At 59.0% G+C, this 11589-nt stretch overlaps 1 protein-coding gene across 1 annotated transcript; it reads left to right on the top strand.

Annotated features, from left to right (window-relative positions):
• The first annotated feature begins 7351 nt into the window (after nt 1–7351).
• NHLH1 (nescient helix-loop-helix 1) lies at nt 7352–7681 on the top strand. The gene has a single exon (XM_086866104.1). The coding sequence runs from the start codon at nt 7352–7354 to the stop codon at nt 7679–7681; it is 330 nt and encodes a 109-aa protein (XP_086722230.1).
• The last annotated feature ends 3908 nt before the right edge of the window (nt 7682–11589 follow it).

Genomic DNA, 11589 nt, shown 5'->3' with positions numbered 1-11589 from the left:
CTTCCGGATTTCCGGGTTTTTCTTCCTCGGAGCCGCCAAAAAGGGGAAAATCTCTGGGAATTGGGGGAGTTTGGGAATGGGGGAAATCCCGGGAATTCCTGGGGTTGGGAATGGGGGAAATCCCGGGAATTGTCAGGGTTGGGAATGAGGGAAATCCCGGGAATTGTCAGGGTTGGGAATGAGGGAAATCCCGGGAATTCCTGGGGTTGGGAATGAGGGAAATCCCGGGAATTGCCGGGGTTGGGAATGGGGGAAATCCCGGGAATTCCTGGGGTTGGGAATGAGGGAAATCCCGGGAATTGTCGGGGTTGGGAATGAGGGAAATCCCGGGAATTCCTGGGGTTGGGAATGGGGGAAATCCCGGGAATTGCTGGGGTTGGGAATGGGGGAAATCCCGGGAATTGTCGGGGTTGGGAATGAGGGAAATCCCGGGAATTGCTGGGGTTGGGAATGAGGGAAATCCCGGGAATTCCTGGGTTTGGGAATGGGGGAAATCCCGGGAATTGTCGGGGTTGGGAATGGGGGAAATCCCGGGAATTGCGGGAATTGGGAATGAGGGAAATCCCGGGAATTCCTGGGGTTGGGAATGAGGGAAATCCCGGGAATTCCTGGGGTTGGGAATGAGGGAAATCCCGGGAATTGCGGGAATTGGGAATGAGGGAAATCCCGGGAATTCCTGGGGTTGGGAATGGGGGAAATCCCGGGAATTCCTGGGGTTGGGAATGGGGGAAATCCCGGGAATTCCTGGGGTTGGGAATGAGGGAAATCCCGGGAATTCCTGGGGTTGGGAATGAGGGAAATCCCGGGAATTGCCGGGGTTGGGAATGGGGGAAATCCCGGGAATTGTCGGGGTTGGGAATGAGGGAAATCCCGGGAATTGCTGGGGTTGGGAATGAGGGAAATCCCGGGAATTGTCGGGGTTGGGAATGAGGGAAATCCCGGGAATTGCCGGGGTTGGGAATGAGGGAAATCCCGGCTGCTCCGCGGGACCTTCCCGAGTCCGGGGGATCTTTGGGATCCTCGGGATCTCCGGGATCTCCGGGATCCTCGGGCCATGCCCCGGTGGAATCCCCCATTCCCGGCAATTCCAGCCGGGAATCCCGGCAGGGAAAGAGGGAAAAGCCGGGCTCATCCCGCCGGGAATTCCCCGGGAAAGGGATCCCGGATCCGTGTCCCCAATCCCGGCCGCTTTTTTGGGATCAGCCCGGAGCTCCCGGATCCCGTTCCAGGAGCAGCCGGGATGGGAGAAGCGCCTGGAATTCCCGGCGGGAAGCGCTGGCAGCTCCCGGCTCATTCCCGGCTCATTCCCGGCTGGAATTGCGCCCGGAGCCCGCGGCCTCAGCTGCGGCCGCACCGGGAACGATCCCAAAAAATCCCCCCGGGGCGGCGGGGAGGGGGATCCGGGCTGGGAATGTGGGGTCGGGAATGATGGATGGGGAGCTGGGAGCTGGGAGCTGGGATGGGGGTGGGGAGTGATGGATGCGGGGGGAGCCGGGAACGATCCCAAAAATCCCCTCGGGGCGGCGGGGAGGGGATTCGGGAATTGGGAATTGGGAATTGGGAATTGGGAATTGGGATGGGGGATTTGGGATCGGGATTCAGGATTCGGGATTCGGGATTTGGGATTTGGGATGGATTTGGGATTTGGGATTTGGGATTTGGGATTTGGGATGGGGCCGTGCCGGGAATGATCCGGGAGCCGCTCCAGGCTCCGCCGCTCTGTCCCTGTCCCCCCTGTCCCTGTCGCTGTCCCCTTTGTCGCTGTCCCCATCCCTGCCCCTTTTGTCCCCTCCTGTCCCCTCCTGTCCCCATCCCTGTCCCCTCCTGTCCCCTCCTGTCCCCTCCTGCCCCCTCTGTCCCTTCCTGTCCCCATCCCTGTCCCCTCCTGTCCCCTCCTGTCCCCATCCCTGTCCCCATCCCTGTCCCCTCTGTCCCCTCTGTCCCCTCTGTCCCCATCTCCTGTCCCCTCCTGTCCCCTCTGTCCCCTCCTGTCCCCTCTGTCCCCTCCTGTCCCCTCCTGTCCCCTCTGTCCCCTCCTGTCCCCTCTGTCCCCTCTGTCCCCTCTGTCCCCTCCTGTCCCCTCCTGTCCCCATCCCCTGTGTCCCCATCCCTGTCCCCTCCTGTCCCCTCCTGTCCCCGTTCCCGCCCCCCCGCTCGGGCTCCGCGCCCGCCGCTGCCGCAGCTGCTCCGGAACGGCCCCGGAGCCTCGGGCGGAGCCGCGCGGGCTCAGCTGCGACAGCGGGGACAGAGGGGGGGACACGGGGGGGGACACAACGGGGGGGACACAACGGGGGAGACACGGGGGGACAGCGGGGACGGGGGGGGGGGACACGGGGGGGGACACAACGGGGGGGACACGGGGGGACAGCGGAGGGGGACACGGGGGGACACAACCTGGGGGGGACACAACGGGGGGGACACGGGGGGACAGCGGGGACAGAGCGGGGGACAGCGGGAGGGGGACACGGGGGGACACAACCCGGGGGGGACAGCGGAGACAGAGGGGGGACACGGGGGGGACACGAGGGGAGGACAGCGGGGACAGGAGGGGAGACACGGGGGGGACACAACGCGGGGGGGCAGCGGGGACAGGGATGGGGACAGGAAGGAACGCGGGAGGGAGAGCCCCGCAATGTCCCGGGAAAAGCGGGAATGATCCCGGATCCCCAGGAAAAGCGGGAATGATCCCGGATCCCCGGGAAGAGCGGGAATGATCCCGGATCCCCGGGAAAAGCGGGAATGATCCCGGATCCCCGGGAACAGCGGGAATGATCCCGGCTGGATCGGGAGATTCCCAAGTGCGGGATGGGGGCGCTGGGAATCTCCCGGGATCGGAGCGGATTTTCCCGATTTTCCCGATTTTCCCGATTTTCCCGATTTTCCCGATTTTCCCGGAGCTGAAGCGGGAGAATCCCAGGAGAGCGGGGGCAGAACCGGCCCCGGCTGGACACGGGATCCCATTCCCGGTTATTCCCGGTTATTCCCGGTTTATTCCCGGTTATTCCCGGTTATTCCCGGGTTATTCCCGGCTTATTCCCGGTTATTCCCGGTTATTCCCGGTTTATTCCCGGCTTATTCCCGGTTATTCCCGGTTTATTCCCGGTTATTCCCGGTTTATTCCCGAGTTTTCTCCCTTCCACTTTTCCCTCTCCAGGTGAATTTTCCAGGCGGGATTTATGGGATCACCCGAGAGCTCCAGAGCCTCGGGATCCACCGGGAATGCCGCTCCAGGCTCCCCTTTCCCTTTTCCCGAGTTTCCCGAGGCCGGGAATGCCGCTCCGGGCTCTTCTCCCCCCTTTTCCCGGCCCGAATTCCCTCTGGAAAAGCGGGAATGCCGCTCCGGGCTCATCCCCCCCCTTTTCCCGGCCCGAATTCCCTCTGGAAAAGCGGGAATGCCTCTCCGGGCTCTTCTCCCCCCTTTTCCCGGCCCGAATTCCCGCTGGAAAGGAGCACCGGGAGCAGCTGTCGCCTTTTCCCGGCCGCATCCAGCGCGCCCCTCCCGGGGGGCTCCGGGCAGCCAATGGAATCCCGAATTCCCGGTTTTCCATATTTATGAGGGAGAGGGAGGGGGAGCGGAGGGGCCAATGAGGCTCCCGGGGTCGGGCCCAGGGTGGATAAATTGGGAATTTTTGGGGGGGGGAGCAGCGAATTCCTCCTTGGAGGCTCCGAAGCGGCGCTGCCGGCCCGGGAATTCCCGGCTTTTTCCCGGTTTTTTCCCGGCTTTTTCCCGGATTTCCATCCCGGATCCTTCGCGGGACCTCGGGAGAATCCAGGGAAAGTTTTTTTTTTTCCTTTCCCCCGTGGATGGATGCGGGGAGCGGATTCCAAACCCTGGGAACAGCGGGAGGAGAAGCCCCGGAGGCCGGGATTGGGGTAAGGCGGCTTTTCCAGGGATCGGGAAGGGATCAAAACCCGGGATCCGGGCGGGAATCGAGCCCCGGATTCCCGGGAAAAGGCTGGATCCCACCGCCAGCTTTCCCAGATCCCTTTGGAATGAAAGCTTTTCCTGGGGGGGTTTGGAATTTCGCCGGGAATTGGGGTCCGGGACACGTCGGGAGTATCCAAGGAAAATTGTCGGGAATTTCGTCAAAGGGCGAGCGAGGAGAATTCCCGGGGTTTTGCTGGGAAAAGTGGAGGCTGAATCCTTGGAGAGGCTGGGTTTGGGAATGGGGCGGTTTTCCCAAAAAAAAAACGGGAAAGAGGAGCTGGAGGAGCGGGAATTCCACGCCAAGGAAAAGCTCTGGGATGGATCCGGGAATGAAAGTTGAGTTTTCCCAAAAAAAACCCAAATCCTGCTTCAATTCCCGGAGCGGGATCCAGCCCCAATTCCCTCCCGAGGGGCCAAATTCCCAAATTCCCGGGAATCCCAGACTCACCGGGCAGCTCAGGGGGCCAAATTCCCGAATTCCCACATTAATTCCCGAATTCCCGAATTCCCGAATTCCCGTCTCTCAGCCTGGGAGAACTCCCAAGGGGATCCCGAACATCCAAATTCCCGGGAATTTCTTCGGGAGAGTCAGTGGGGAAAATCCCCCCCCTCCCCCAAGGGATTTTGGGAGCTGTCGCTCGGCTCTTCCCGAATTTTTTTTTGGGGGGGGGGGAAATTCCCATCATTCCAACCTCGTAAAAAAATCGGGATTGGGGCCGTTCCTGGCCTGTCCCGGTGGGATTCGGGATCCCATTCCCGACCTTTCCCATCCCATTCCCGGCTCATTCCCGATCCATTCCCGATCCATTCCCGATCCATTCCCGATCCATTCCCGGTTCATTCCCGATCCGTTCCCGATCCATTCCTGATCCGTTCCCGATCCATTCCCGATCCGTTCCCGATCCATTCCTGATCCGTTCTCAATCCATTCCTGATCCATTCCCGATCCATTCCCGATCCATTTCAGATCCATTCCCGATCCATTCCTGATCCGTTCCCGATCCATTCCTGATCCATCCCCGATCCATTCCTGATCCATTTCAGATCCATTCCCGATCCATTCCCGATCCATTCCTGATCCGTTCCCGATCCATCCCCGATCCATTCCCGGCCGCTTTTCCCATTCCAGAGCTTTTCCCTGGAGGCTCCCAGATTGCGGGGGGAGGGCAGCGGGGGTGAGGGTGATGAGGATGAGGATGAAGATGAGGATGTGAAGATGATGAAGATGAGGATGAAGATGAGGATGTGAAGATGATGAAGATGAGGATGATGAGGATGATGAGGATGATGAAGATGATGTTGAGGATGATGAAGATGAGGATGAGGATGATGAAGATGAGGATGAGGAGGAGCCGGGGCCGTTCCCGGCTCTGGGGGCTCCCCGCGGGCGCTGCCGGAGCTGCTGCGGGAGCCGCGCCCGGGGGAGGAGGGGGGGACGGACGGACGGACAGGGAGGGACGGACAGACGGACGGAGGGGACAGACGGACAGGGAGGGACAAGCGGACAGGACGGGCAGAAGGACAGACAGGACAGATGGACAGGGAGGGACAGGGAGGGTCAGATGGACAGGGAAGGACAGACAGACAAAGGGGACAGACGGACAGCGAGGGACAGACGGACAGCGAGGGACAGACGGACGGACAGAGGGGACAGACGGACGGACAGGGAGGGACAGACGGGGCTCATTTGCGACACAAAGCCCGGCCCGGGCCCCGCAGCCGCCACCTGCTGCCCCCGCCCCGCGGCCCCGGCATTCCCGGCATTCCCGGTATTCCCGGGATTCCCGGTATTCCCGGTATTCCCAGCTTTCCCAGCTGTCCCAGCTTTCCCAGCTTCTCAAACTCCTGATCCTCCCGAGTTTCCCCGGCGGATCCTTTTCCATCCACGAACTGGAATTCCCTGAGTTCACTTCCCAAAGTAGCCGGGATCCAACAGGGAAAAGCTGTGGAAAATCCTTGATTTTATTTTTATATTTTTATATTTTTATATTTTTTTTAATTTTAATTTTTATTTTTAAAATATTTTAAAAATATTTTTTATTTTTCTTTTTATTTTTTCTTTTTATTTTTTATCTTCTTTTTACTTTGTTTTTATTTTATTTTTTACTTCATTTTATACCTTTATTACAATTTAATTTAATTTAATTTAATTTAATTTAATTTAATTTCATTTCATTTCATTTCATTTCATTTCATTTCACTTTTTAATTCCATTCTGATGCCTCACCCGGAGCTGAAATTCCCGATCCTTCTTTTCCAGACCCGTCGGGATCTGACCCCCGAGGGCTCCGGAGCCGCATCCTGACCCAAAAAACCCCAAAACCACGGGAAAAACTCCTCGCTCTCCTTCCAGCCTCCGGCTGCTCTCCCGGATTCATTCCCTGGGGAAGTTTCCTCCCGGAACACGGAATTCCCAAGGAAAACGCCCCAATTCCCGCCTGGAATGTGATGAGGAGGAGGAGGAGGAGAATCCCCACGGGAGCCGGGCGCCCCAAATCCCGGGATTTCTCCTGCTGAGGTGACCCCAAAATCCCCGGGATCAGCTTTTCCCGAAGATCCCCAAAATCCCCGGGATCAGCTTTTCCCGAGGTGTCCCAGATCCTTGGGATCAGCTCCGAGGTGTCCCCAAACTCCGGGACCCGTTTGGAATTGTCCCCAAACCCTGGGATTTGTTGGGAATTGTCCCAGATCCCTGGGATCCACTTGGAACTGTCCCAAATCTCCGGGATCTGTTGGGAATTGTCCCACATCCCCAGGATCCCTTGGGAATCATCCCAGACCCCCAAGACCCGTTGGGAATCGTCCCAAATCTCTGGGATCCGTTGGGAACTGTCCCAAATCTCTGGGATTCGTTGGGAATTCCCCCAAATCTCCAGGATCCATTCGGAATCATCCCAGATCCCCAAGACCCTTTGGGAATCCTCCCAAATCTCCGTGATCCGTCAGGAATCGTCACCAAACCCCGGATCCATTCAGAATCCTCCCAAATCTCCAGGATCCATTGGGAATCCTCCCAAATCTCTGGAATCCATTGGGAATTCTCCCAGATCTCTGCGATCCGTCAGGAATCGTCACCAAATCTCCCGGATCCATTGGGAATCCTCCTAAATCTCCGGGATCCGTCGGGAATCCTCCCAAATCTCCAGGATCCATTGGGAATTCTCCCAAACCCCCGGATCCGTCGGGAATCCTCCCAAACCCCCGGATCCGTCAGGAATCCTCCCAAATCTCCGGGATCCGTCGGGAATCCTCCCAAATCTCCAGGATCCATTGGGAATTCTCCTAAATCCCCAGATCCATTGGGAATCCTCCCAAATCTCCGGGATCCGTCGGGAATCCTCCCAAACCCCCGGATCCATCGGGAATCCTCCCAAACCCCCAGATCCGTCGGGAATCTTCCCGCATCCCCGCGTTCCGTGCGGGATGATGCTGAACTCGGAGCCGGCCGCTCCCGACGTTCCCCCGGCGCTCTCCGAGGCCGACGGCTCCGGCGCCGCGGGGAACCCGGCGGATCCGGCGCGGAAGGAGCCGCTGAGCCGGGAGGAGCGCCGGCGCCGGCGCCGCGCCACCGCCAAGTACCGGACGGCGCACGCCACGCGGGAGAGGATCCGCGTGGAGGCCTTCAACGTGGCCTTCGGGGAGCTGCGGCGCCTGCTGCCCACCCTGCCCCCCGACAAGAAACTCTCCAAGATCGAGATCCTGCGCCTGGCCATCTGCTACATCTCCTACCTGAACCACGTGCTGGACGTCTGACCTGTCCGTCTGTCCGTCCGTGTGTCCGTGTGTCCATCCCTGTGTCCGTGTGTCCATCCCTGTGTCCATCTGACCTGTCCGTGTGTCCATCCCTGTGTCCGTCCCTGTGTCCCTCTGGCCATCTGCTACATCTCCTACCTGAACCACGTCCTGGACGTCTGACCTGTCCGTGTGTCCGTCCCCGTGTCCGTCCGTCCGTCCGTCCGTGTGCCCACCCTGCCCCCACCCTGCCCTGCTCCCAGGGCTCTGGAGCCGCAATTCCAGAGGAACCGGAGCAGCAATTCCAGAGGAACTGGGGCTGCAATTCCCAAGGATTTGGAGCAGCAATTCCCAAGGATTTGGAGCAGCAATTCCCAAGGATTTGGAGCTGAAATTCCCAGGGGTCTGGAGCAGCAATTCCAGAGGAACTGGAGCAGCGATTCCCAGCGGGATGGAGCCACGATTCCCAGGGGTTTGGAGCCGCAATTCCCAGAGGAACCAGAGCTGCAATTCCAGAGGAACTGGGGCTGCAATTCCCAGTGGGATGGAGCAGCAGTTCTGGAGGAACTGGAGCTGAAATTCCCAGGGGTTTGGAACAGCAATTCCAGAGGAACCGGAGCAGCAATTCCCAAGGATTTGGAGCTGAAATTCCCAAGGATTTGGAGCTGAAATTCCCAGGGATTTGGAGCTGAAATTCCCAAGGATTTGGAGCTGAAATTCCCAGGGATTTGGAGCAGCAATTCCCAAGGATTTGGAGCTGAAATTCCCAGGGGTTTGGAGCTGAAATTCCCAAGGATTTGGAGCTGAAATTCCCAGGGATTTGGAGCTGAAATTCCCAGGGGTTTGGAGCTGAAATTCCCAGGGGTTTGGAGCTGAAATTCCCAAGGATTTGGAGCTGAAATTCCCAGGGATTTGGAGCTGAAATTCCCAGGGATTTGGAGCTGAAATTCCCAAGGATTTGGAGCTGAACTTCCCAAGGATTTGGAGCTGAAATTCCCAAGGATTTGGAGCTGAAATTCCCAAGGGTTTGGAGCAGCGATTCCAGAGGAACCGGAGCAGCGATTCCCAGCGAGATGAAGCCGCGATTCCCAGAGGAACTGGAACCAAAATTCCCAGAGGAACTGGAGCAGGAATTCCCCTTTTCCCCCCCCAAACCCTTCCCTTTCCCCTCCCCCCGTCTCCGTGCCGCGAGGATATTTATTGAATTCAATTATTTATTGAGAATTATTATTATTATTTATTAATATTATCGCCGTTATTAATTATTAATTATTTATTATTATAATTATTCATTTCTCCGCTGTGTCCTTGTGTTCTTTGGAGAGGAAAAGGAAAAGGCCCTGTCCCCATTTCCCTTTAGGGAATTCCCCAATCCCTTTAGGATCATTATTCCCATTCCAAATCCCTTTTAGGATCATTATTCCCATTCCAAATCCCTTTTAGGATCATTATTCCCATTCCCAATCCTTTTTAGGATAACTATTCCCATTCCCAATCCCTTTTAGAACCATTTTCCCCATTCCCAAACCCCTTTTAGGACCATAATTCCCATTCCCCATCCCTTTTAGGACCATAATTCTCATTCCCCATCCCTTTTAGGACCATAATTCCCATTCCCAATCCCTTTTAGGATCACTTCCCCCATTCCCAATCCTTTTTAGGATAACTATTCCCATTCCCAATCCCTCCAGGGCCGTTTTCCCACCCCGGCAGATCCCGAATCCCTTTGGGGCCCCGTCCCCATCTGTTCCCCTTTGTCCCCCTGACAATGGCAGCTCTCAGCTCTCATTGACATTCCGGCCCTTTGTCCTCGCCTTCTCCAGCCCTTTCCCCACACAATTCCCCATTTTTTTACACAATTCCCCATCTTTTTACCCATTTTTTAACCCAATTCCCCATTTTTTAACCCAATTCCCCATTTTTTTTCCCAATTCCCCATTTTTTTCCCAATTCCCCATTTTTTTACCCATTTTTCCCCCATTTTCCCCCCATTTTTCCCCAATTTTTTCATCATTTTTTCCCCTAATTCCCCGGTTTTTTCCCCCATTTTTTCCCCCATTATTTCCCCAATTTTTTACCCATTTTTTTCCCCAATTCCCCATTTTACCCAGGGATGTCCCGGTGTCCCCAGGGGTGTCCCGGTGTCCCCATCCCTGTCCCGGTGTCCCCAAGGGTGTCCCGGTGTCCCCAAGGGGGTCCCCAGGGGTGTCCCGGTGTCCCCGGGGATGTCCCCATCCCTGTCCCGGTGTCCCCATCTCTGTCCCGGTGTCCCCAGGGGTGTCCCCAAGGGTGTCCCGGTGTCCCCAGGGTGTCCCCATCCCTGTCCCGGTGTCCCCATCCCTGTCTCCGTGTCTCCATCCCTGTCCCGGTGTCCCCAGGGGTGTCCCCAAGGGTGTCCCGGTGTCCCCGGGGATGTCCCCGAGGCTGTCCCGGTGTCCCCATGGGTGTCCCCAAGGGTGTCCCGGTGTCCCCGGGGCTGTCCCGGTGTCCCCATGGGTGTCCCCAAGGGTGTCCCGGTGTCCCCAGGGATGTCCCCGGAGATGTCCCGGTGTCCCCAGGGATGTCCCGGTGTCCCCAGGGATGTCCCGGTGTCCCCTCCATGTCCCCTCCGTGTCCCCGCCGTTAGACCCGGGATCCCTTCGCCAAACGCCGCCGTTTATTGAACAAAAGGAGCGGAGCCCCGGGAGGAGCGGGATCCCCGGGAGGAACGGGAGCCCCGGGAGGAACGGGAGCCCCGGCAGGAGCGGGAGCCCCGGCAGGAGCGGGAGCCCCGGGAGGAGCGGGAGCCCCGGGAGGAACGGGAGCCCCGGGAGGAGCGGGAGCCCCGGGAGGAGCGGGAGCCCCGAGCCGGGCCCGAGGGTCCGAACCGAGGGAGCGGCTCCGGCGGAGCCATGCTGCCCTCCGCTTCACTTCCGGGTTTGCATCCGGGTACTGCGCGTGACGTCACACCGGGACCGCCCCCTCATCAGCGGCTGGAGGCGTGGCCAGCATTGAATGGGCGTGGCCTGTGGGATGAGCCAATCAGCGCCGGGAAGGGGCGGGGCGAGCGTTCCCCCGGTGCTGAGGGGTCCGGGGGGCTCCGGGGGCTGAGGGGAGATCCCGGTTTGGGGTCACCCTGAGCCGGGTTTGGGGTCACTCAGGGCTGAGTTTGGGGTCACCCTGAGCCCCGTTTGGGGTCACCGCTCGCTCTGGGCTCTGCTCATTTAGGGTCTGGTGCTTCTGCTCATTTAGGGCCGTGAAAAAAATAAAGTGGGGGGCACTGAGCCCGTGCCGTAACCCCATCGCCCCCCACCCCATAATCCCCCTCATCCCCCACCCCAAAATTCCCTCATATCCCCTCCACCCCCACCCCAAATCCCCCCAAATTCCCCCCAATTCCCCCCATTTCCCCTCCCCATTGATCCCAAACCTCGCATTTCAATCCCACCAATGGCAGCGCTGCTCTCTCCCCTCGCCTCACCCCATTGGTCAGCGCCGAAGGGGGCGTGGCCTCCGAGTTCCCGCCCTCTCCCATTGAGAGAAGCGGCTGTTCCGGGCAGCGGCCGCGCCCCCTCCGCGCTCCGCTCGCCCTTGGGGGGCTCCGGGGGGGATCGGGGGGTCCCTCCCCCGGGGGGCTCGGCCTGACCCCCCCACCAGGACCCCCCAAACCCGGGGGGCTCGGCCTGACCCCCACTAGGACCCCCCAAACCCGGGGGGCTCGGCCTGATCCCCCCACCAGGACCCCCCAAACCCGGGGGGCTCGGCCTGACCCCCCCACCAGGACCCCCCAAACTCCCCCCAGGACCCCCCAAACCCGGGGACAATTTGGGGGGTGGGTTGAGACTTCTTTGGGGGCAATTTTGGGGGGCTGAGACCCCTTTGGGAGCAATTTGGTGGGGGCTGAGACCCCTTTGGGGTGAATTTTGGGGGTCCGAGACCCCTCGGGGTGC

This window comes from Cyanistes caeruleus, chromosome 30, assembly GCF_971803275.1.
Source record: "Cyanistes caeruleus chromosome 30, bCyaCae1.hap1.1, whole genome shotgun sequence".
NCBI classification, from domain to species: Eukaryota; Metazoa; Chordata; class Aves; order Passeriformes; family Paridae; genus Cyanistes; species Cyanistes caeruleus.
This window is presented reverse-complemented; position numbering and strand designations above follow the sequence as displayed.